This window comes from Eurosta solidaginis, chromosome 2, assembly GCF_040869045.1.
Source record: "Eurosta solidaginis isolate ZX-2024a chromosome 2, ASM4086904v1, whole genome shotgun sequence".
In the NCBI taxonomy this organism is placed as follows: Eukaryota; Metazoa; Arthropoda; class Insecta; order Diptera; family Tephritidae; genus Eurosta; species Eurosta solidaginis.
In genome coordinates, this window is record NC_090320.1 from 2,322,178 (window position 1) to 2,347,690 (window position 25,513).

Below are 25,513 nucleotides of genomic sequence, written 5' to 3' on the forward strand. Positions count from 1 at the left end.
CAAAGCGGCGGAGCACACATATGATGTACCGAGATCATGAACTCTGAATTTACTGAAGATTGAAAATATTTGATTGAAGAAAACACTACCTCACACTCTGCTTAACAGATCATCGAAATATATCTGTCAAATGAAGTTATCGAAGTTGGTGAAAACGCCTTAAGTCTCTAAAGTTGCCAGTATTCTGTTGCTACGTGGGTTAATCAGTTTATGGATAACTGCTGCCAGTTTGTGTATATCTCTAAGATCAAGTGGAATAGCGAAGGTTTTGTTTTTGCAGTATATAGGTACCTACTTTTAGATTAATCCATAATTTGAAATAAAGTTGAACATTAACCCTTCAAGGCAAAAATGGGAATTTATCGGTACACAAATGACCCAGCGGCTAAATTGCCCCATATCACTTGAACCAAGAAAGATTTTTTAAGCTTTTTTTGTTGCATTATATACTTGTAGATTAATTCGCAGTAAAATTTAAACAATTCTTTAATGGTCAGAAACGGCCTTTCAACGCCCTTCTACACATTTTCCAACTGTATTTGAAAAATTGGCGAATTAATTTGAGAAATATATTTTACTAATGTTTTTGATTCCAAATGCCCCTTTCTCAAAGCCAAATTATTCCACACAGAACAGAAACGTCATCCATCCATCCATCATCAATCATATCATCCCGTGGCGGCTAAATTTCTTTCGTTCGCGTTTTTGGAATTGATAAATCTACCAGGCTCGCAGAACTATAAAAGCAGACAATTTTCACTAATACGTGTGGGTGTGGGAATGTGTGTAAAATTTGTTGCTTCCTCTAACTCAAAACGGCCATTGCATACTTTTAGGCTCATGTTATATGTTCCAAGTGCAAATGACTCGGATGACTACTGTATATTTGTGTATATCTGTTGAACCAAACCAAATGAAAAATGTTTCGTTTTGGCAATATGTAGGTACCTACTTGTAGATTAATCCAAAATTAAATATAAAGTTCCATAATTAACCCTTCAAGGAAAAAATTGGGGTCTATTGGTCATTTGCACTTGTAACATATAACATGGGCCTAAAAGTATGCAATGGCCGTTTTGAGTTAGAGGAAGCAACAAATTTTACACACACACCCACACCCACACGTATTAGTGAAAATTGTCTGCTTTTATGGTTCTGCGAGCCTGGTAGATTTATCAATTCCAAAAACGCGAATGGAAGAAATTTAGCCGCCACGGGATGATATGATTGATGATGGATGGATGACGTTTCTGTTCTGTGTGGAATAATTTGGCTTTGAGAAAGGGGCATTTGGAATCAAAAACATTAGTGAAATATATTATTAGCCAATTTTTCAAATATATATTTTCCATTTTTCAAATACAGTTGGAAACGTGTTCTGTGTGGAGTAATTCAGGCAAATCGACAGTAATGTGTAATGTAATGTTTTTTAAAGTGATTGGGTCGATATATAAGATGTCAAGGCGTTTTTGATTTACAAGAGAACTATGCTTGGGAGGTTTGTATTTATTTTCCTTTTAACAAAATAATGTCGAATAAAACTTCTTTTTGTTCAAGATTTTATATTTATTTATTTGGTTTTTTAAATACATAAATTTAGCGAGTGTACCTATTTCATTGCTAAATTTTATTTCAGTTAAATATTTTGTTATATGTAATACAATAAATAAATAAATAGTTTGTTGCTTAAGTACATTTATATACTTAGAATAAAATAACTAGATATTATTACTTAAGAAATACGTTATATGCAAAGGCTAGAAAAAATAATAATTGCAAAACTTTTGCCAATTTCTTAATATTCTTAGTATGTAATGTATGAGAGCTCAATCCTTAAAAAATTGCTTCGCCAATCAAATTCGTATATATATATGTATTTTTACATAAATATGAATTTAGTAAACTGTACCCACTGTTCTTACCATAAATGTATCTATTTGCTTACCCATTCTATTTTTATTTTTTATTTATAATTTTCCTGTTACTTTTTATTGAATTGTGATTGATTACCATGGTAAACTTTCAATTTGAGATATATTTTCAAATGTCCAATGCGCAAAGCATCCCTTTAATTAAAATTTTTCGATTTAAAAATCTGTCATTTGCTCGATTTTATAACTTTGTTTTGCTCAAAAAATGTCTTCTTGTACAAAGAGGCGATTTTTCTGTGGACTTGCGTTATAATCGATGATATCTGTCTTATATGATACAAGGCGCCGTCCATTGCCCATGGCCTAGGCGCCCATAAAAGCAGCAAGCAATTGGAGGCAATGCTGGACCATATTATATGAAAGCAGTCGATTAAGTACTAGGCGCCCAGAAAATAGCATAAGTTGTTGGAAGCATTGCTAAAGCCCTATTGACTGCCGTTTTCTGTTGAATTACTAGTCACCCATAAAAATAGTAGGTAGCTAGTAGCACTGGTAAAGCCATATTGTACCAGCGTTAAGTACTAGGCGCCCATAAAAAATATGAAGTAACAAAATTGAACATAGAGACAATTTGATTCAGCTCGCAGCTGGCATCGTGTTTAAGGCAAATTGAGCGGTCCATTTTTCTCATGAATTAGGCGCCCATGGAAGTTAGCACCAGTGGTTAAAAGTCCAATAAAAAATGATATCGCTAGGATTCACTATCTACGTCCTTAAAAAAATCCTTCAATGTTAATGAAATAAAACAAAGAAATATTTGCGTTTTAAATTATATTTTTAAAATATGTTTCAATTTTTTTAGATAAAATCAACTAATTAGACATAAAGTTGTACATATATCTTGAAAACAAAAAAAATTAATTTTAAACATAAACGTTTGTTTTTAAAAACATGAAGCGTAGTTTTGGACAAATCAATGCTTAATTAAAGTATTTAACAAATCATTTGACAATATACATACATAATTAAAAATCAAGTAGTGCAAATAGTATACAGATAAAACAAAATCAAATGTTACAAAATACTTTTAACAAACCGATAACAAAATTAAACGAGAATCATAACTTAGCTAATTTTAAAATGTTAAGCTGTAGTGGGATTAGTAAATGCCTTAGGAGTTTTAAGGGAATCGAAACTTAAAAAAAAAAAAACAATATTATAAAACAAAGTAGCAAAGGCTAATAAAGCGTTTTTTTCTTAACAGGGACTTAGTGCGTACAAAACAAGTGTGATGTTTTATCCGTCAACTGTTTGGCAGCATGTTCAAGATGGCTTCTACTTAACGGTTTGACAGCATGTTCAATGTGGTGGACATAGTACAGGTTTACAAGTATGATATGTATGAGAAGGAAACAATTCCTTTCTCATTCTAACACACTGCCGTTTGACACTTCGGTCAGTGTCAAACTGTTGTGGAACTCAGTGGAACATGCGTTTGAAACGAAGTGTCAAAATTACCGGTGTTGCTGTCGTGGAAATCGACGCAGGGAAACAAAAAAAGGAGCGGAATATCAGATATGGGTTGCTGTGATGGTAAATTTTTTTGAACGAATTTAGTATGAAAATGTAGTGCACATATATGGGTCCTACAGAAAATTATACAAAAGTCTTGAATTAGGGTATCTGAGGACGCGTAGTTATTCCAGTATTAAGAATACAAACACGGGTGCTAAGTTTTTCTACCCATTCAAAAGTTCTCCGCGAAAAACAGTTTAAAACCGAGGTCGACTGCAATAACCCGTCCAAAAATGTGGAAATGTGGTGCGTTACTTAATACCCCCCGACGGTTTTGGTCGTGTTTTAGCAATCGCCCTGGTAATAAAGTATTACAATTTGTTAATTAAAATTGTCCGAAATATATGGATTTTAGAGAGATGTAATTAAGTGCTCGTTTGAAAGTAAATAAGGATATTTCTTTGTAATGACAATAAAAAAATTTTATGCATTTTTCGTTAGCAGCTACTACACTTCTCTTGGACCTAAGAAGTACAACAGTGCCAAATAGCATCCACAAAAAAAAAAACGAACAAGAACAAGCATTTTATCAGGTGAGCGTGGCTGTGCATGTGCGTGCTGCTACATATCCTACTTGTAGACCTGTACTATGGTGGTGGATATGGTGGGCTATCTTCAGCGATCGAGATAGAGAGAATGAGACCACCATAGTATCTTTAAAAATCATGCCTAAGATATCACACTTGTCTTATCCACAATGCAGGGACTATCTGAAAAATATATATTTTTTTATTTGAATTTACTACTTCCAAACAAACAACAAAAATAGGGAAGAGCTGCATTAATTTTGAAGTATTGTTTAAAGTTATTTTTATTTAATGATGCTTACTAAAATGGCAATAAATTTTTACTGAAAAAATTTGTCATTTAAAACTCAGAAAAAAATGTATGTACATATGTACATAACATATACCATGTATATATGACATGTATTATATAACTGTTCTTAGTTAGAGTAGTATAGTTTTTTTCAACCTTCTTCAGCGCGAAGCGAATGGTTATGACCCAAAATAATTTGAAGTTAAACAAATAAATTAAATTTATAAATACTATCGACCATTTGTCAATGCAATCAATTTTTTTAGTTTTATGGATAAATAAGTAGAAAACAATCGAACTTTGGTGTTTGGTCATTTTGGCCATATTTTATTCCTACTTCTATTTATTTATATATAAATAAAATTTGACCAAGAAAAGAAAAACTACCGACCATAAATATTGAGGTGCGCAGGCTGGTTCTAAATTTTAATTGGAGAGACGACATTTTTAACCAGTTGACTTTGGAATCAAGCTAGCGTGAATAGCCCAATTGATTTTTGGCTGGCTTTGGCCGAAGGTAAAATTTTAGGGTTACTGCTCTATTACTAGTTAAATGGAATATAGCCCTATCTCAGCTGGTGCCCTCCATAAATTCAGAAAACAAAAATTCAGAAACACATTTTTTCAGAAAAACAAAATTCAGAGGTCAGAACTCAGAAGTAAAATTTCAGAAGTGAAAATTCAGAAGTCAAATTTCAGAAGGCGAAATTCAGAAGTCAAAATTCAGAGAGTAATCAGACAACAGAAAAAACATTAAATTTTTCTCAAAATTCAGAAAGGTTCATTTATTTGGAATGAATTATGTATAAAGAAAAAGTAGTACAATCTAGCATGTAATTAAATCAATCTTTTCGCGTTTATCGTTTTCAAATGAATTTACAATATTAAAAATATTAAGGTTTTATATTTTATCTGGTGTTTCCGATATGGCTCGCTCTAGCTGAAAATTGCTGCAGTTTTGTCTCTGTTATTGCCTGTTCGTTTTTTATTTTATTTATGAAATAAACTTTGTTAGGGTGTGTACCAAACGCACTTCAAATGACGTTGTGCCACCTTTCGATAGAATTATTTGTACGGACATCACACAATTTGGTGGTATTCCATATTCCATAATTCGATTGTATATAACGCCTTGTTTCGACGTTGCTGTGTTCCAGGCTGAAAAAAATTCAGAATTAAAATTTCATAAGTCACAATTCAGAAAGTAATCAGACAGCAAAAAAACATTAAATTTTGCGCAAAATTTAATGTTTTTTTGCTGTCTGATTACTTTCTGAATTTTGACTTCTGAATATTGATTTCTGAATTTTTGTTTCTGAATTTTGACTTCTGAATTTTGGCTTTCTGAAAAAGGGGTTCTGACTAATGTTTTCTGAAAAAATGTGTTTCCGAATTTTTGTTTTCTGAATTTATGGGGGAACCATCTCAGCTGCCTGTTCGAATGCGCCCTATCTGAAACTTTTTTTTTTCAAAAACGCCCTATCACATAATTTTTCATAAACACCACAGACAATGTAAAAATATGTTGAATTTAAGCTAAGATAAGGCGTTTTTGAAACACATTCTGAAATGAGGCGTTATTCAAACGTTTTCTAAGACAGGATATTTTCGAAACGGCGGCCGAGATAGGATGATATTCCACTCAGCAGTCGTCGTATAATAAGGTTATTTTTTTTTTTAAGAAAACAGGAAAAAAATGAAATAATATAAAATAGAAGTGTTTAACCACTTCTTCTTTTACTTAAAATATATACATACATATCATTAGCCAAGTACTAAAATCTTCAAATTAAAAAAAAAAAACAAAAAAAAAAAATTAATTAAGAAACAGCTTAGCGGCCTACTTTCTCTCTTGCTAGGATCACTTAACAATATGTATGTAATCATAATTTGTATGATTACTTTTTAAGTTATTTAAATATTATATGTATCTATGTATGCATGAGTTTACGTTTGACAGGTCATAGAAACTAAAACAGTTCTCTAAGCATAGCACATACAGATATTATATACTACACACATACACACTTGCATTTTAAAAACAATAATATTAAATATAATATAAACAGCGTATCTTCTCTTAATATATTTATTATTTTATCTATAAATGAGTTATTTAGTTTTGATTTCTTAACTGAAAGCTTGCTGACCTCAAAAGCTTGGCAATAAGAAATATGTAGTTTTTTTTATATTTTCAATCCATGCGCCTACAAGGTTTGTTTTGTTACATTTTTGGTTTTAATAAAAAATACTTTATTAAAACTTTAAATTAAAATTAATTTGGCTGCTAATTAAAAATTGTGTACTTAAAATTACGTATTTTCCAACTGCCATTTATTAACATTTTTTCTGTAAATATGTAAGTTGTGTTTATATATAATTTTTTTTTCAAAATTAAGCGCTTTCTACTTTACGCATGCGTAGATGCTGCCCATAATTATTACTACTTGACTAAACTTGCATATTCTCCCTTTTAATTATTTTACAAATTAACTGTTGCACAGCATTTAACTACGATTATCAACTTGACATTCAGCAAAAGTACTTCTTTTCCTCTTCTATAAGCCCAAAAAGTACATTTATATGACACCCGTTACTGTTTTCTCGTAGGGTGTGCCGAGTGTATCACGCCGTCGTGGCAGCGTTCCACTCGCCGTTAATGGTGCCGATTCTGGGCAACCCAAACTCGTTAGCAGCTCTACCAATGCTGTCGTCTCTTCAACGCTATATTGTGGTGTTGGTATGCCACCATTTGTGGCTGCTGCCGACACAGAACCACTAGCCACACCATTGCTGGTTGTTGTTGTTGTCGCTGTGGTGGATGCCGTCGATGAGCAGGAGCTCGTATTGCTTGCTGTACTTGAATTGGTATTTGTATTGCAACCACCATTGGCTACATTCGCAGCTGCTGCTTTTAACGACTTAGCGGTGGCTAGTGATTGTGCTGCGCGCGCATATGCCAAGCAAGTGCGTCCCTCGTGATCAGTGTGTTTGATATTGGCACCATTCTGTATCGGAAATATAAGTTGTAAGAGGATAATCTATGAAAGCATTAAGTTAACTTACCCATATGAGGAGCTGAGCAATGGCTAAATTTCCTATAGCACAAGCCAACAGTAATGGCGTTCGCACGTCACGTGGACTCACATTGGCATTGGTAACTTCTTTGCTGGAGGTGGCGAGTATTAGGATAATAGATTTGATGTCCGACCTGAGTTTGAAAAAAAAAAAACAATGAATTATTTTATAAAAAAAAATAGCTAACACTGGTCAAATGATCGATTTCGAGTTATGTTATCCTATTAAAAATAAAACGCTTTCGTTTGATATCACATACGTCATATGAGACAATGTCACATCGTATAAGAGAACGAATGCCAAAGTGTGGGAGAAATATCATATGATTATTAAAAATGTGTGAACGTGGGTGATTTAGTATACTGGAATTAGATAGTGACCTCACATCATGTGATGCCATGTTTAGGAATAGGTTAAGAAAATGCTTTCCAATATCAAATCGTTCCTCCCAACGAAAACGTTTCTAAGTCCCATGAAAACAAACGAAATGTGTTGAATAAGAGAAGGGCGAGTAAAGTGATGAGCATTTTATTAGTTCCTCAAACCTTACCTAATAACTGCCTCAATTAATTGCTGTCCCGGCGTTGTGCTCGTGTTCGCATTACATAGAGCTAAAAATTCTTTAGCCTCATATTTGCTGCGTATCCATGCTTCCTTCTCTTCGCGCGCTGAATTTGGCTTTGGTTTGTTACGTTGACGGGAATTCGCCTCCCACACAGAGTTGGCGAGACTATTGCCGATGGCAAGCATAACCCTGAGATGGCCGGCTCTATAAATTTGAAAATACAAAATTGAAAAGAGTACTCAAATACACTCGATTCAGCTTATACTTACGGCCAATCGTCCAAGCCCAATGAACGCACTTTGGAAATATGTGAACCCAAATTACGATGAATGCCGGAACATTCGATGCACATGAGCACACCCAGATTCAAACTAGCCCATTCAGGATCTGCAATTATAAAATTGTAATAATAAATAACAAATATTCAAAAATTGTGCTCATATTTACTCGGCGCATCACAGTCAACACAGTAGCCATTGCCTGGCACACGTGTTCGTATCGTCACCATTGAGGCCAGCTCACTTGTGGTAGCAGGTTTGGTTTTCGCACTTTCAATACCTTGCAAACTCTTGAAAATCTCCTGCTCTATAGCGGCTACCCATTCATCACGATCCTCGGAGGTTGCAGCTTCAAAGTGCCACTGTTTAGAGTCCAGTGATACAACAAAGAACTCATAAATGTCTGAATCATCTACTTCATTCGATTTGACGCTGCTACTCTTCATGCGCCGATGACGTTTCTTAACATTTGGTGTCTGAGATTCTAATTTGGTAGCCGCATTGACGGCAAGTAATTCACGTTGTTGTTGCTGCAACTGTTGTTGACTATCACTGCCAGCAATAAATGTCTGCGAATTGGAATTGGACATTGCTATGCCCTCATCGCCACTGGTCTGTTGTGAAGAATTTGACTTGACCGGTTCGCGCAGAGTATCGAATGCAGTAAGTAGCACCTTTTCGGTCAATTTTTTCTCTTTGCTATCCTTTACAATTGATAAACAGCCAATACCTTCGCTCAGTCCATTTTGTCCATGACTGCGACCATTCATATGCATTGATGTGGTGAGCGCACTATTCGTAATTATTGACTTAGAACCGCGTGGCTTCTGGCCTGGCACTTTAACAGTTACATATTGTAATGGTATTTCTTTACCATGTACATCATCCATATAATCATGCAAGGATGGATGATAAGTTAGCCGACCGTCATCGCATAGCGTCACATACTTCTTTTTCCATTCTTTATTCAACGATTTGCTGGAACGTTTATAGAGGTAACCCTGTTTTATTGGTATGGAACGTCCGCTACCCAATTCGCCATTTTTTAAATCTTTCTCGCCCTTCTTCGAGGAGGAGGGTATGAATAGATTTGAACGCCGTCGACTCTTACGACTTGTTGTGGGCGTGGATGTGGGTGTCGGTAGATCCTTACCACCGCCGCTGCTACCGCCACCACCGCCAATACCACTACTACTATTATCCTTATTCTCGCGCAAAGGCACCAAACTCAATGGTGGTAAACTTTCAGCGTTTTGCTGATTTGATTGGTGATGTGGATGCTGCTGTTGTTGCTGAATTTGTTGCTGTTGATGCTGGTGATGTGTCGGTGTAAATTTGGTTATATTATTATTTTCATTTGCGAGTATACTAAGCTCGCGATCACGTTGTTGCTGCTCCTTTTGGTGTTGTTGTTGCTGCTGCCACGCTTTCTGATTTGGCGGTAAACTATGTTGTTGTTGTTCGCTATGTACAAAATCGGCACTCATTCGCATTGGAATGTGATGTGATGATGTGGATAGAGCGTGATGGCGGTGCGGCAACGTCAGACTGCTTGTGGAAACGGCACCCTGAACTGATGATGTCGATGCAGAGAAACCATTAGCATTAGCGCCACCATGATTGTTTGAGTTATGATGAAAGGAAGCAATGCCCAGTCGTGTGCCTTGTGGCGTTGTGGGTCGGGAGTTGACGGCGGGAGGCAAGGGAATACGCTGCTGGAGAATTTTTTGACAAGCTATGGGGGCGAGAGGTAATTTTTCAAGTTAATAAGAAAATGTAAGATATGGATTAATATGAGAACTATCCGATATTCAAAGAACTTACCATCCTGAAAGACTCGCTCTACATTGAGACCATACGTCGCACAAGTTTCATAATATGAACAGCGTCTTAGATCATTCGCCAGTTTTCTCGCTCGCGAATCGTCGATCAAACGTGGGTTTCGTTCACTTATGGCATCTAAAAGAAAATAAGGTTATTAAGCGCCTTTGAATATGAATTGAAGTTAAAGTGGTGTTAAAGACATCAGATGAATTGCCCTTAAACCCATCTTCTATAAGAAATTTACTAATGGAATGGTGGCAGTTATCTAACCAAAATATAATGCTGTCAAGATATGATCAAAGCTCCTGGCCAAAGCCTTTTTACGCCAATTTTAGTTGATGTATTGAATGATTCAAAAACGAATATTTTTTCACAGATCTCGCTAGTAGATTTTTTCATAATAGAAACTTTGTATGATCCATGGAATTTTTGATGTGACAAGTAACTGTTTACAAACCTAAACTCTTTGTTTATACCAGTCTATAGAAGTCGAATCGTCTAACAGAAGAGTAAACAACGACATGGTAGTTTACAATGCAGGATAAAGAAGGACAGATTGATTTCCGGGAGGGTAGTCCACAAAGGAGCGAAGGAGCGACTGGCGCGCCTTGTTGGACGGCCATAACCTTTTAGACGGTTAAGCGCCAATTAAGTAAGTAAGTAAGTAATCCACAAAAGATGCTAAAGTGGTAGCCGTAGTCATATAAAACGATAAAACGTTCCACAAAGCGACACCGGTAGTCTGCTGTTGTTGTTGTTGTCAAAAATGCTTTTGCATCAGCCATGTGGAATGATCATGTCAATTGAATAATTATCTTGAGGGATTACATGAGATGCCGTTCTCTAACGTGTGCAATGACTTATAGTCAAATAAAGGCGAAGCAACCCAGTGCTCGATACAAGACTTCTATCCCAGGAATGTTTTTTACGTCTTCTTCCCTTCTACATGGAGGAAAATCGCAGACAATGTGCAACGAGTTAACTTATAAATTGAACCCACCCCTTACAATCGGCAATACCCCTTGTATAAAAAACTGAGAATATAAGCTATTCTTAAATACAAAGAAATATTAATGAGTCAAATATGCTCGCGTTTGAAGTATCAAAACACTTACCTTGTGTGCCAACTAAAATCATTGGTAAATCTTGACCATTACGAAAATGCGCCATTTTGTTGTAGTAGTTGTAAATTGTATTGAAACTACTCTCGTTCTCAAGACTAAAAACGAAAATCACAGCATCAACCCAAGCGGCAAACTGTAACAAAAGAGAGGGTTGAATTTTGAAAATTTTGCTTTGTGTAGAGTATTGTAAATAAGAATAAAATCTTAAATAAAATTTTGCATTCAATAATAAAAAAAAAGGCCAAAAAATATACAGATAATGCAATAAACTTAATTTTTACCAGACTAAATGCGTCGCAATTAGGAATATGCAATAAGAATATCGGCGTAATTTGTATAAGAGCTAATATGTACGAGTATAAACAAAAGCTGAATGACTTCAGCACTAAAACATAAGACGGAACAAATAAAACAAAGTTTTCAAACAAAAGAGAAAAACAAATTGTGCATTACAATTAAAACAAAAAATTGCTAAGCCACATAAAACAAACTCTTGCATATCCAAGCCCTTGACATTGCTGTGACTTAAGGAAAGGTTAAGTTGCTAAGGTACAATTCAGCTCTAAAACAAAACAAATCGTTTATATGTATAAATGTACACTTATATAGCACATACATTTATTTAGTATACAAAAACAAATGGAGATATTTATAAATGGGTTTGTATATTACCATACAAGTAGCACATAAATAGTCCTAACGGCGACAGTTGCACTATGGCACAGGCGACTTGATTCCATGGTCAAAAGAAAGCGTTGAAACGAATTGTATAACATACTTAAGCCAGTAATGATGAAAACATACAACATCACGTGATATACACTATATCTCCTTTTAGAACATTAACTGTGAAGATTTATTAAATCTCATATTTGAACCTACACTGTCCCCTGTCGTTTTATTTGACGTTTGACTTTTCATACAGAAAAAATTAAAAGTTGGACCACATGCACAATTTGAATTGTTTCCCACCAAAATACACCTAAATCGGAGCGTTTGTACTCGTTATGAGCGCCTATAGGAGTCCGAAATGAACATATTTCCCTTTCTTTCGATAGTCGTCCGATATGAGCCTAACTTCATATACCTTTTGAGTATGAAAAAGAGTCATATATATCATCTATTGGCTTCATAAACATATCATTTTCTACACTTATCGGAGACTGAAAAGACTCTGACATATTTTGAGACTGGCATTTGCGAAACTGTGTGAAAAAATGAAATTTGGGAGGAGACCTTAAGAAAGCAGTAAGCTTTCTTCATAAATAGGATACACTATTGCTGAGTTTTTATTTCAAAATAAAGGTCTGAAAAGAAAATTTTTGAATTTCTTTTCCGAAGCTGTCTGGTTTAACAATTTTCATAATTTTCGGTTGTATCTAATATCATAAAATATCATATATAATATCATAAAAGAATCCTACATGATCATACTTAAGACGTTCCATATCAACGCAATAAGTGCACATACAATTTTTTCCGGATTTTGATATAACCATACCCTAATTTATAATTAGACAATTCACAAGGTCACCTATTCGCAGTATGTGGTACGCTTTAATCAAATTTTATATTGGAAACCATGGAAACTACTAAAATCTTTAAATTTTACATGAATACGACACTCACTCTGGCAGATGTTTAGGTAATTAACCAGTCTAAATATCTTCCAGACCGCTCATAAAAATTATAACTAGGTAAAATTGGTCTTACTTAAGGTTTCGATTAAATATTTGGATTTGTACTGAGACCTTACATTTTCTTGAAGCTGTTCGATTGTAATTATTGCGTTTTGATTTGGAGCTCATCATTTCTGAGGCATATTTTTAAGACATTTCGGCCTAAATTATGAGCGCACCACAAAAAAATTTTACTTTTCGAAATAAAGCAAAATATGTCGGATATGTGAACAACCTAAGAATGTGAGAATAAAATGTTTCTTGCTGCTCCTGTAAATTTTCAAATTTGTTGGTTAGGGACTTTGTGATAACGATATGTATATAAAAATAAGTACGGACAGTTTTCAATGTATTAAAAAAATACAATAAATAAATGTAAGGCGCGATAACCTCCGAAGAGATTTTAGGCCGAGCTTCTCTTCCAATTTGCGTCGCCCTCCTTTTTAATTTTTCCTACAAATTGGCTGGAAGGGACCTACATGTTTTATGCCGACTCCGAACGGCATCTGCAAGGCTGATGAGTTTTCACTGCGATCTTCGTTGTGGTAGACGAAGCACGCTACCGCCACACCACGGCGGCCGCGGCCAATGTATTAAACTTAAATTAAATCAACAATAGACAGGTTGTAATCTTTCTTTAGATGTATGTCAGTGTGTTACTCATACGATGCGGCGTGCGACTGTCTAGTAAAGCCCACAGTCCAAAACAGAACACAAATCTAGCTAAAATATTGAAATTATTATTTATTTATTTTCCTAGTCCATATGGAAATCTTTGTGCCGCTTTTTTATTCGAAATTTGGATGTCATATTCGAGGTCAGCTAAATTTAAAATAAATCATTCAAGAATTGACTTTTTGTTCAGCAGAGTGAGTTTTCTGACCCATAGTGAATTGTAGTGCTTGAATAAACAAAAGCCTTCGAAAAGTGGGCGAAAAGGGCTAAAAATATGTAAATGGTGAAGTGCGATATGAATGTTAAAAAGGAGAGCATTTACTCAATCACCGTTGGACAGTAGAGTTTGCTGGAAAATTTGTAAAGGATTAAATATACAAATTTATGTATGTATGTACATATGTATTTGTAAGGGTTCCACTATTCGCACACATACGTATGTAAGTCAATTGGCGCGTTTTATATGCATTTTAAATGAAGTGGAGACCTAAGAAAAGTAGCTTAGTTTTAGGGGTACTTCCCTCTTCACTTTTTAAATATTTAATAAGAAAATAATAAATTCACCTTTTAAATTTTATTTTTAGATAAATTGAGAGCTTCGTGCTAGAACTACCAAATTGAGGCGTAGGATAATGAACCTTTTTCAAATCTACTTGAAGTACACGCCATACAAATTATTATGCTTACATGAAAATATATAAACGTGAACCGAAGCAGCATCTACATATGTATGTAACAAAGCCCTCAGAGGCAAGACATGTAGATATTATTACATACATACGTACGCGTGTACGTATGTATGCATATTCAAGTATCATTTGTATTTGCTTTTGTATGACTATATGCCACGTCTGGTGCATGCGAAGCGTTGAAGTAGCAAATAACTGCCTCTTGTTCTTGCTTTGTTGCATTCAACACATACAGAGTGTCTGTCTGTTGCTGAATTTGTTGGTGCTATTGTAATTGTGTGTACAAAGATGTTGTTGTTATTGAAGCTGAAATTATATATACAGCAGAGTTGGGGTGGATGTTGATGCACAGTACTGCGCAGGATTATAAAATATTATCAGCTACAGAATGCAAGTTGCCTTAAAAGGTGTGTGAGAAAGTGGCAAATTTAGCCAGCAACCTGTATAGGTACGGTGTTTTGAGGGAAGGCTATGTGGGTGTCTTTTTCGGAGAGTTTTTAGTATAACTGCGCTCTCTGAGCGCACAGTAATGAATTTACTTATTCATACATATAAGTAAGTGTGTATGTAAGTATGAAGACAATATGCAGGTTGATATGAAAAGCTACAATTAGAATGAGAGCCTGAACTTTCCTAAATTTGATTAATTTTTGTTGAAATTCAAATATAGCTTACCTTTTTTGAAATTTCCTACTGAAAAGTTCACAAAACCGCAACTTTTTACATATACAGACTTCTTACGTTTGGCGCCTTAAAGTATGGTTCCAGCATTGAATAATATTACTCACAAAATTTATATATTACAAGTTCAAACTTTTAAAACGCTTTTGGTACCGTCTTCCTCGCCAGCTAAAACAACACTAACTCGCCAACCAGCCAGCCAACGAACCAGGAAGGTAGGCAGGCATTCAGCCGGCAACAATATTTTCCACAGGATTCATATTTGAAGCGCACGATAAACCAATCCATACATACATGTCAGAAAAAGCTTCTGTTTGTGATTTTATTTTCCAGTTGTTTTTATTGTTATTGTGTGCATTTATAAGCAAATAAAATAGAAAAAGTTGCTGGCACAGCAAAGTAACGAATATTGATGTGAAGCGCAAATCGAGGATGGGAGTGGGTGCTGAAATTTTTTGTATATGCCAAAACGGCAGTCTACAACGATGGCGACGTATACAAATATGAATGGTTATGTTGGCGACGGCGGCAAGGAAAATTGAATGATAACCTAGCTAGAAGAGTGGGGTGGGGGAAGGATATGTTGTTGATGTGGTACACTCACATATTCTTGAGTACACATTCATATACTGGATGTTGTCAGCGCTTGCGGCATTGGTGGTGGTGATGGTCGTAGTGCCGGTTATGGGCCTCCGTGAATGGTAATGATGTCCTCGAGCGACGCGCTGGCGACATAGCAAATGACTGATGACTACATATCCTTGCGTGAATGTTAATATGACCCAGTCAGCATTTTGAAGTTTATTCATTGCTGTTTTGTGTTTTTGGTATGTTATGTGTTGAATTAGCAACTTTTTAATGCCTGATGTAACTAAATTTTTGGACATTGAATTCTTTGGTTATGAGAATTGTAATTCGGAAGCAGTCCAGTGTTTTTTTATGAAACAAATTTTAATATCTCTCTTTCAGAAAGCCCTCATCAACCGATAGTCGAGTGCTGAATTAGAACTTCTAACCATGGATGCATTTTTACTGAGTTTTGTGTTTGTCGTATATGTTTAAGAGTACCAATATTTCAATATACACATCGCAACGTAAGATCTCTATTTCAGCATGTCAGTTAGCTTTCATCTTCCACTGAATATTTGTGAGAATAACTGCTTGTATTGAGAATCCCAGCTAGGCTGTAAGTGCAAGCGAGTGGCTTCGAAGGGTGTTTAGGTCATTGATGCAATGCAATGAAGATTCGCTCCTCTTTTTACCTTTTAATTAAAAAAGTTCTTTATTGATGTACCTATACTGTAAAATGCAGACTGGGTATGTGCTTAGGCAGTTGTTGTTGTTGTAGCAGTACACTTAGCTTAGTACACGTAGCTAGGCAGTCGCTTAAATTTATGCAAAAAATGCTGGCATGAAGAATTGTTACTTTATTATTTTAGTTTTTTGCTATTGTCTTAACAGTTATATCGCCATAGCGGAAGTTTGCTCGACACAAGTCTTGTCAGCGGAAGGTACAAGGATCTGCAGTGGGTGGTTTGAGTAGACGGTGGTGGGTATAAATGTTATGTGTGCCTGTACATCATACACGCGCTTGTCACTACGTTCAAGTAATTGGAAAAGTGTATTTGCTGCTCTGTTTATTGCACTTTACCTTTTTTATACTTGCTAAGATTGACTGGATCACTCAGGTGCTTACACTCGTAGCTTTATGAGGTTTTGACTTTTAAGAGAGAACCACAGAATTAACCGACTATTTGGACGTATTATTGAGACTGAAGGTTTTTGTTTTTTTCCTATTAGTAGAATTCATGGAACACACTTTGAATTTCAACATAAATTAAATGAAGCTCAGATACATGAAACGTATAGATAATAGTATATGGGTCAATCTGTCAAAAAAGACAGCACGGATAAAATGCTGGGATTAAATAATTGGCTTTAAATGCATTAAAAATGTGAAACAGATACACTAATCTTCTAGAAATCCTGTTTATTCAAGTTTTCGAGATTATGGAATATATTAAATAAATATTGAAAGCGAAGGGGTTAGTTGAAATTTTTTCCCACATTATGTGCGTCCAACTTGTCCCGAACGTCACAAGCTAAAATGACATACATTTTTTTTGTCAAACATAAAAGTAACTTTAAGGTGGATCTTCGTTTCTCATTAAAATAAATTAGCCCATTTTGAAAATAAATTCTTTTGATCTGTCTGAACTTGGTTAGTAAAGTCATCAACTTACATACATAGGTGGGTGATTTCGTAGTGCCAGTAGTAAATTACACACCTAAGTTTTGTATTTCATTAGCTTTGGTATCAAACGAGTACTCGCCTTTACTTTTATAGTTGTTAGTTAAGGAGAAATTCTTTTAAGTTTGTGTCAAAGCATAGTCAATTTGTCTCACCCGTCACTATGGAATGTCCCATATATTATATAAACTATACCATATGAATTCGCATGTAGACGAAAGATAAACAAACAAGTACCTTAAGGGCTACTAACGCTGTTTCAAAGATTTCCTGCTGCATATAAAAAATATTGTGAAACAATTTTAAAATACTTGACTGAGCGCATTGTAGCTGCAAGACTTAGACCGATATAGCAAGCCCTCAGAACAGTTTTTCATTATTCGGTAAAATTTGTTTAATATCACCATTTTTAATTTGCAATATATTGGCCGAGTTATTATAGAAAAAGTTGGATAAGGATTTATATGTATATTTATTGGAGCGCTATACTCTTTTCAAGATATATGTGTATAGTAAAATCTCACCAGGAACACTTTTGTGATTTTCGTGATAGGCTTTTTTAGTCCCTTGTTTAGGGAGTACGAATAACATGACGCTTCCGAGGACCTTAAAGAGTTAAATTTTTCTACAAAAATATGCGACAAAAAATTTCTTTAAGAGTGCTTTGGGTCGATATCTTTGTAAAAAGAACTAGCAAAAACGGAAAGAAAATGGGAAATTGCGGCCTTAATATACGAAACGGGTTTTTAAATCATCCTATATTGATCTTTGAAGCGATTGCCCTCCGGCCTTTCATTCACGGTAAGAACTGCGCACCCAAAAACGATGTTGCACAGTGTAATTTGTCTTTTATACATGCGTATATATGTATGTAAATATGTAAGCTATGAATAAGGGCAACGAGCTCCAATAGATGAAGTTAACACTAACTTAGTAAAATAAACTAATCAAGGTTGGACTCCTGGCTATAGCACTATGACGTGTCTATAGAAGATCTTAGAAGCTCTAGCTGATACGCAACGGTTCGATTTCTGAAGCGTTTTCAAGCGCGGCATAGTTTCTTGAGTATGCTCTTCAGCAACTGATTGCTCAGCTAGTTTTCTCTGACCGCATGAGGACAGAATAAATTTATTTGTGTAGTAATCGAGCTAGCTAGAACTAAATACAGTGTTGTGCAATATTTTGGCAACGCGGTGCATAAATGAACTTGAAAAAAAGAATGTTTAATTTTTGTATTAAAATATTTTGTTGCTGTCGTCGCATTCCTGCAAAATCTGGCTGCATAAAATTTTACAGCAGAGCAGAAAAACCTAATATAATAATCACACCAAGCCACAAACACGCAAATACCCCACAACTCGAGTCTGTGGTGTTATGTGAATGTCACATAACGCCTTTCTTCTAAGTGAGTCGGACTAAAAAAATTATTTTACGATCGATTTAATTTAAGAGGCAGGTTAGTGCCAAATGGATTCTCATAGATGGAGCACGATGTTCGATTTTATATATAATATAATCGCGGGATGCGACACCTTAATTGCTACAAAAAAACACCAACATACATACAAAAATAAAAATCGAGAAAGAATGAAAATCTTTCAAAAACATGTCTGTTTTGACTAAATATGCCATATATATATGTAATACTCCTATATTGCTAATAGAAAATGTTCGCAATGTGTTTTGAATTCGAAATCAAAACAAACAAAAGAGCCTATAAAATTTTTGTGATTGTAGCAGCATAAGTGTGACAAGAAAAAAATTTAATTTAGGTACATTCAATTATTGAATACAAAAACAAAAACGTTTAAACAGCAATATATCGGCACTCTGATGTTTGGGAATGTACCTAGCCTTTTGTAGCAATATAGGAGTATTACATATATGAAATAAGCAGAAATAAGAGCCAAGGCCAACAAAAGTTAAAACGTGTATTTTATGAAATTTTCTGCGGAAACTTTGGCGATTTCAGCCAAAATGTGCAATGTGAATAAAACTTGTGATTGCTTGGTCCCGATATATGGAAGAACTTATTGCTTCCAATGCTTGAGAATTGATTGAGCATCCGCACTAAAGGCGCAATGCGGAAAATGTCACACAAACAATTTTCCCGCTATACTTTGACATTTTTGTCGTCAGCCTTGAATATAGTCTTGAAGCATGGCTCAATTACACAGGTTGGCTTATCTCATCAGCTGATTTTATTTATGTCAATTTCATGGTCGAAGGGATTGTCAAAAGGAAATGGTAAACTCAAAATGAAACCAACACATTGGCAACATATTACTTACACATACAAACACTGCTAAGTTTTATGTTTCCATTCCATACCATTCGCACCAACACCAATACACAGATTTTGACAATTTGAACAGACATATTTTGGTTCTTTACAGATGAGCCAACCATGTATAGTTGAACCATGGTCTTGAAAGGTGTTTCAAAAAAACAAACCTACACATTCATGCAACAGAGCACAAAAAGGTTTCTCGCCTATGAAATATTATGATTTCGTTTGTAGTTAGTTCCTCTATAAATAGTAGATTGCAGTCATTCTTATTTGCTTGTCACTACCACTGCTTGTTGATATAAGACATTATTATGCAATTTGTTGGTTTTTGTATTTGAAACAGAGCGTATCACCCCAAAGGCTCTTAAAGTCTTTATTGGCGGAGTTGAAGTTAGCATTGCTTTTGGAAATCACTGCAATGCTGCAGTATTCGATCGCGTGTGAGATAAATAATAAACATACCGCGATAGTAACAATTGCAGAGTGTTGCATTACAAAAGAAAAAAAAAACCAAGAAAGTCCCACAGGCGTTTGATAATGGTGGGGTGGGGTTAGCGTGAAACTACATCGCAGTGGCTTAAGATTGAATGTATGTATGTATGTAGCATTGCATTAATGTTACAGTTCCTATATTTAATTCTTGTTTATGTGTTTCGCTTTACCCTCATGATAAGGACGTGTGCCACCAACGCCTTCATGTCGTTGCCCGATCCTGTTTGATTATTTGTAGCGCCACGTGCACTTGAGACACGCATCACTTCATTCGTCGTTTATTTCTTATTCTGACAGTAATGCTCGTTAGACAGGTATTACTAAACCAACTGTGAAGTTTACATGTGTGCATTTTGGCACTGTGTGGCATGCAATATATGGGGTATTCCATAGTGACGGGTGTAATATTTAACATGACTTTGACTCAACATTGAATAATTTTTCTTTAAATAGTTATTGTAGAAGTTAGAAAATTGTATCACTTAAAGACAATTACTCATTTTATACGAAGCTAATGAATTATACAATTTCAGTGTGTAATTTACGCGAAAAGTTACCATTATTAAATTGTGAATATGAAATCACCCGCCTATGTAAGTGGGTGAGTTTACTTTCCAATTTCAGACAAACTATAAAAGTCTTTTTAAAATTGACTGTACTATATGCTTTAATGTGAAACTAAGATTTGGTACTTGTTAAGGCTCACAATCCGATGCATTTTCATGCATCCTTTATGCAATTAGTCGTTTATACCTTTTTTTATTTCAACACCGAATAAATAGAAACGGTGACAGTTAGGCAGAGTGACAGTTACACCCTACAGATTTCAGGACTACTTCCGAACCGGAGCTAGTTGAAAGCATAGCCAGGCAGCTGGAAGCCAAGCTTCTATCAACAGCATTACAACACTTGTACATATTTGAAGCAGTGGTGCTTCGTGACTTACGGAAAACTATATATACTTTTGTAGTACGACGTCGCTACAGTGACACCATGAAGCTAAAATGTGGCATTTAGACTGCAACGTCGGATGCATATCTTCGTCATAAGGAAAGCGGCCAGATTGAAATAAAAAAATCCATAAACACGAGAGCACAACAAAGTAAATAAATAAATAACAAACACAACATACACTGCGGACAGCTATGAGGTCAAAGGTGCTACTTTTTGCGCGTTCCCAAGTCCTGTAGTAAGTAGTAGTTGCTTGTTTGTAGGGGAATTCATTTCAGCTCGTTACTAAACTGTGTTAAAATCATAACGGCATAATCAGATGTTAAAAATTTCAGTTGAGGGTACTGGGAATAGATAGATTAGATTTACTACCGTCTTCTAACGCAAAAGTTCTGCTTTAGTTTCGATATAGCGCGATTTCATGTGGGAATATTACACACTTGTGTTTCTGCATCGGACAGATAAGTTGCTTTTTTCAGAGCACAATAAATTCATAATTCGTGTGGTATTTACTTTTCAAATCACAACAAAAAAATATATAAAAAAAATTACTCAACGCATGACTTGACGTTTCATATAAAATTAAAAAAAAAACATTGCATTAAAGGCTTTAACTTAAACCAATAAGAGATTAGAGTAGAAAAAGCTGTGCCTGTAATATGGAAAATTCCGCCGGTGAAAGTATGTAAACGCTACCCTAACTACACTAAACACACACACACAAACAGTTAATACTAAACAAATATTAAACGGGGTAAAAGTGGAATGGATAAGAATCTACGCGTGCCAGATACAAACCAGCAACAAATAAAATAAAATTCTAACTGCAAACATATTTGAAATGCATAATAAATAGAAAATTGTGAATAGCGGAATTAAAATTATAATCCCAGTAACTATTCTTTTATAAGTATGTATAAAAAAAAAACAAGTAAGGAAGGCTAAGTTCGGGTGTAACCGAACATTACATACTCAGCTGAGAGCTTTGGAGACAAAATAAGGGAAAATCATCATGTAGGAATATGAACCTAGAGTAACCCTGGAATGTGTTTGTATGACATGGGTTTCAAATGGAAGGTATTAAAGAGTATTTTAAAAGAGAGTGGGCCATAGTTCTATAGGTGGACGTCATTTCAGGATATCGCCATAAAGGTAGACCAGAGGTGACACTAGAATGTGTTTGTACGATATGGGGGAAAGTATTTTAAAAGGGAGTGGGCCTTAGTGCTATAGGTGGACGCCTTTTCGAGATATCGTCATAAAGGTGGACCAGGGGTGACTCTAGAATGTGTTTGTACGGTATGGGTATCAAATTAAAGGTATTAATGAGGGTTTTAAAAGGGAGTGTTGGTAGTTATATATGTGAAGGCGTTTTCGAGATATCGACCAAAATGTGGACCAGGGTGACCCAGAACATCATCTGTCGGGTACCGCTAATTTATTTATATATGTAATACCAGGAACAGTATTCCGGCCGAGATTCCAAGGGCGTTTGATTTCGCCCTGCAGAACTTTTGTCATTTTCTTCTACTTAATATGGTAGGTGTCACACCCATTTTACAAAGTTTTTTCTAAAGTTATATTTTGCGTCAATAAACCAATCCAATTACCATGTTTCATCTCTTTTTTCATATTTGGTATAGAATTATGGCATTTTTTCAATTTTTCGTAATTTTCGATACCGAAAAAGTGCGCGTGGTCATAGTCGGATTCCGGCCATTTTTTATACCAAGATAAAGTGAGTTCAGATAAATACGTGAACTAAGTTTAGTAAAGATATGTGGATTTTTGCTCAAGTTATCGTGTTAACGGCCGAGCGGAAGGACAGACGGGCGACTGTGTATAAAAACTGGGCGTGGCTTCACCCGTATTCGCCCATTTTCACAGAAAACAGTTAGCGTCATAAAATCTATGCCCCTAACAAATTTCAAAAGGATTGGTAAGTTTTTGTTCGATTTATGGCATTAAAAGTATTCTAGACGAATTAAATGAAAAAGGGCGGAGCCACGCCCATTTTGAAATTTTCTTTTAGTTTTGTATTTTGTTGCACCATATAATTACTGGAGTTGAATGTTGATATAATTTACTTATATACTGTAAAGATATAAAATTTTTTGTTAAACTTTGACTTTTAAAAAATTTTTTTTTAAAAGTGGGCGTGATCGTAATCCGATTATATATTAATAGGATTAACGTACCTGCCAAATTTCATCATGATATCTTCAACGACTGCCAAATTACAGCTTGCAAAACTTTGAAATTACCTTCTTTCAAAAGGGGGCGGTGCCACGCCTATTGTCCAAAATTTTCCTAATTTTCTATTCTGTGTCATAAGGTCGACCCACCTACCAAGTTTCATCGCTTTAGCCGTCTTTGGTAATGAATTATCGCACTTTTTCGGTTTTTCGAACTCAAGTAATCGTGTCTACGGACGGACGGACGGTCGGACATGGCTAAATGAATTTCTTTTTTCGCCCAGATCATTTTGATATGTTGAAGTCAATATCTATCTCGATTAGTTTATGCCGTTACGGATTACCGTTATGCGAACAAAGTTAATATACTCTGTGAGCTCTGCTCAGCTGAGTATAAAAAAAACAAACTACCTAGTACCGAAATTTGAATTGATATGAACGTTTTGATATCGTAGCGTAGTTTCTGTTTCTGCTGTGCAAAGGGGTTGCATGGAAAATTCGCGTGCGCAATATTGACATTTGGAAAAATTGCACAAACAAAGCGCTGTTGGCTTTACACAGACAATAAAGTAGAGTAAAATATTTGCTTGCTTCGAAAGAATGCCCTAAACGAACAAACAAAAGTTTTAAAGCGCTTTGTAGTATTTATAGTGAAAGGAAAAAGGTCACCAAAAGCGATTGATGAAGTGACAGCTAGCATACTGTGTCCCACACTACCCGCTGCCCTGGCTTTACATGTCACTTTCAATTGGCAAATATACGCGCCTCTGGTGAGAAAAAAAAATATCGTTAATCTCCTGCTGACATTAACGTCACATATTGCGCGAGTTTACAATGAATCAAAGATTTAAAACCCCATTTGAATAACAAAACTAAAAACTCATTGCGCAATACGAAGCAGACAGGAATAATTAAGGGCTGCAAGTCAAAAAATTTAAATGAAACTCACAAACATAGGTACATAAAACTCGCTATTCACGCCTGCATGTGAGCTCTCCAAACCACTGCCCCAGGCGCTTCACAATTCGCGCCTATGCACTGTAGTCGAGTGACTGAAGGTTTCAGCGCCTAAAATGCCGCAATTGATTTGCCATCGATCTGTTTGTGCAACGGTATTGCCGCAGGCAGTGTGGTTGAACGGTTGGTTGGTAAGCTTGGTAGCCATGTATGTCATTGCGTCTATGTGCTAGCGTACTTGTTTGTCATGTGAAGCGTGTCATATGGTCGACAACAGCCGCAATGAAACACGTCTAAGTGACCGATGGCATTTGCAGACTGGCAAAAATAATGCAGAAAAAAGGGAAACCCCATTAGCCGGTCTCCTATTTTTTTTTGAGTGAATATTTCATTAAACCCGAGTCTGATTTACTGCGATTTTTTCGTTTAAATCCAACAGTTTTCGGTGTCTTTGTGAATGCTTTTAGGGGTGTTGTGACTGTTGTCCTATTGTAATGCAACATATTTAGACTTTGACACCTTGCAAGTAAAGACCTTCACAAGCAGAGGTCAGGTCAGTGACTGTAATTTTGTGTAGAACTACAGTGCGTGCTTGAGCTCGCTTGCGATTGCATCGAACTATTTTGCAATTAAGATTATCTGGGTCCCGAGCCATAGTGATATCCCGGGCAACTGTCAAGCGGATCTCTTAGCCCGCATCGGTACAACTGAACCGGATGAATATGGCTGTAGGGATTTCGGGATTCCGCTGGCCACCTGTGGATTGCTCCTCCATAGCTGGGCCTCGAGTCATATCAGCAAACGTTGGGCGGACACCACCTCTTGCACGATAGCAAGATCTCTCTGGCCGAAAGTGGATGGCAGGAGGTCTGCCGAAATAATTGGGTTCACTAAGGCTCACCTATCAAAAGTCATTTGGGTTTTGGGTATCCATGCGGTACTTCTCAATATACTGGAAACTCCATCCTGCTTCAGCTGGAGGTGGAATCACCAAATCACTTTATGTTTGATTGCCCGCGACTCACTTGGATCTCTCGAGGATTTGTCCAAAGTTGAGATCGGTATCATTCGGAGCTTTATCGTTGCTACTGAACGATTCCCTAAGCAGCTATATCTACGTCACCGTTATTTTATTTTATGTGGTACCACAACGGACCTTCATGTTGTCCAAGTGAGCTTCCCTTATTAGGGTGGCTACCACCTAACCTAACCTAAAGGTTTTGAGGCTCACACTGCGTTGAAGAGGCTGAGTACGTGTACCAGTCCCATATATCGATTTAAAAATAGTTTCTTGTTTTGCCTGCTTTGGTCTGTTATTCCTTAAAAAGCCTTGGTAGCTAAAACTGATTTAAATTTGTTAGATAAAAATCTTAGGCAAAATTGGACTTAGTTTTGATCATCACCACCACTGTTCAAATCGACCTTAAAGTAGTCTGAAAAACTGCAAAATACTCGTAGAGAAATAGTTAGAAAATATATATTTCCTTGAAATCCTTGACATAGAAGTACTCCTTTCTGG

The 25,513-nt window shown here is 35.8% G+C and overlaps 1 protein-coding gene across 5 annotated transcripts in view; it reads right to left on the reverse strand.

Annotated features, from left to right (window-relative positions):
• Window positions 1-4,378: 4,378 nt before the first annotated feature.
• The window catches only part of CenG1A (Centaurin-gamma-1A), a 115,586-nt gene continuing 94,451 nt past the window's right edge, over window positions 4,379-25,513 (reverse strand). For 3 of the 5 annotated variants that reach the window (XM_067764045.1, XM_067764044.1, XM_067764046.1), the window contains 7 exons: window positions 11,126-11,267; window positions 10,011-10,145; window positions 8,356-9,921; window positions 8,178-8,295; window positions 7,894-8,112; window positions 7,332-7,476; window positions 4,379-7,273 (listed from right to left, as the gene is read on the reverse strand). In XM_067764045.1, the coding sequence (XP_067620146.1) occupies window positions 6,845-7,273; window positions 7,332-7,476; window positions 7,894-8,112; window positions 8,178-8,295; window positions 8,356-9,921; window positions 10,011-10,145; window positions 11,126-11,267 (2,754 nt within the window). In that variant the 3' untranslated portion in view covers window positions 4,379-6,844. Of the gene's footprint in view, window positions 7,274-7,331; window positions 7,477-7,893; window positions 8,113-8,177; window positions 8,296-8,355; window positions 9,922-10,010; window positions 10,146-11,125; window positions 11,268-11,415; window positions 11,542-14,852; window positions 14,979-25,513 lie in introns of those variants that run through there. The other 2 variants (XM_067764048.1, XM_067764047.1) reach the window with 2 other exon arrangements.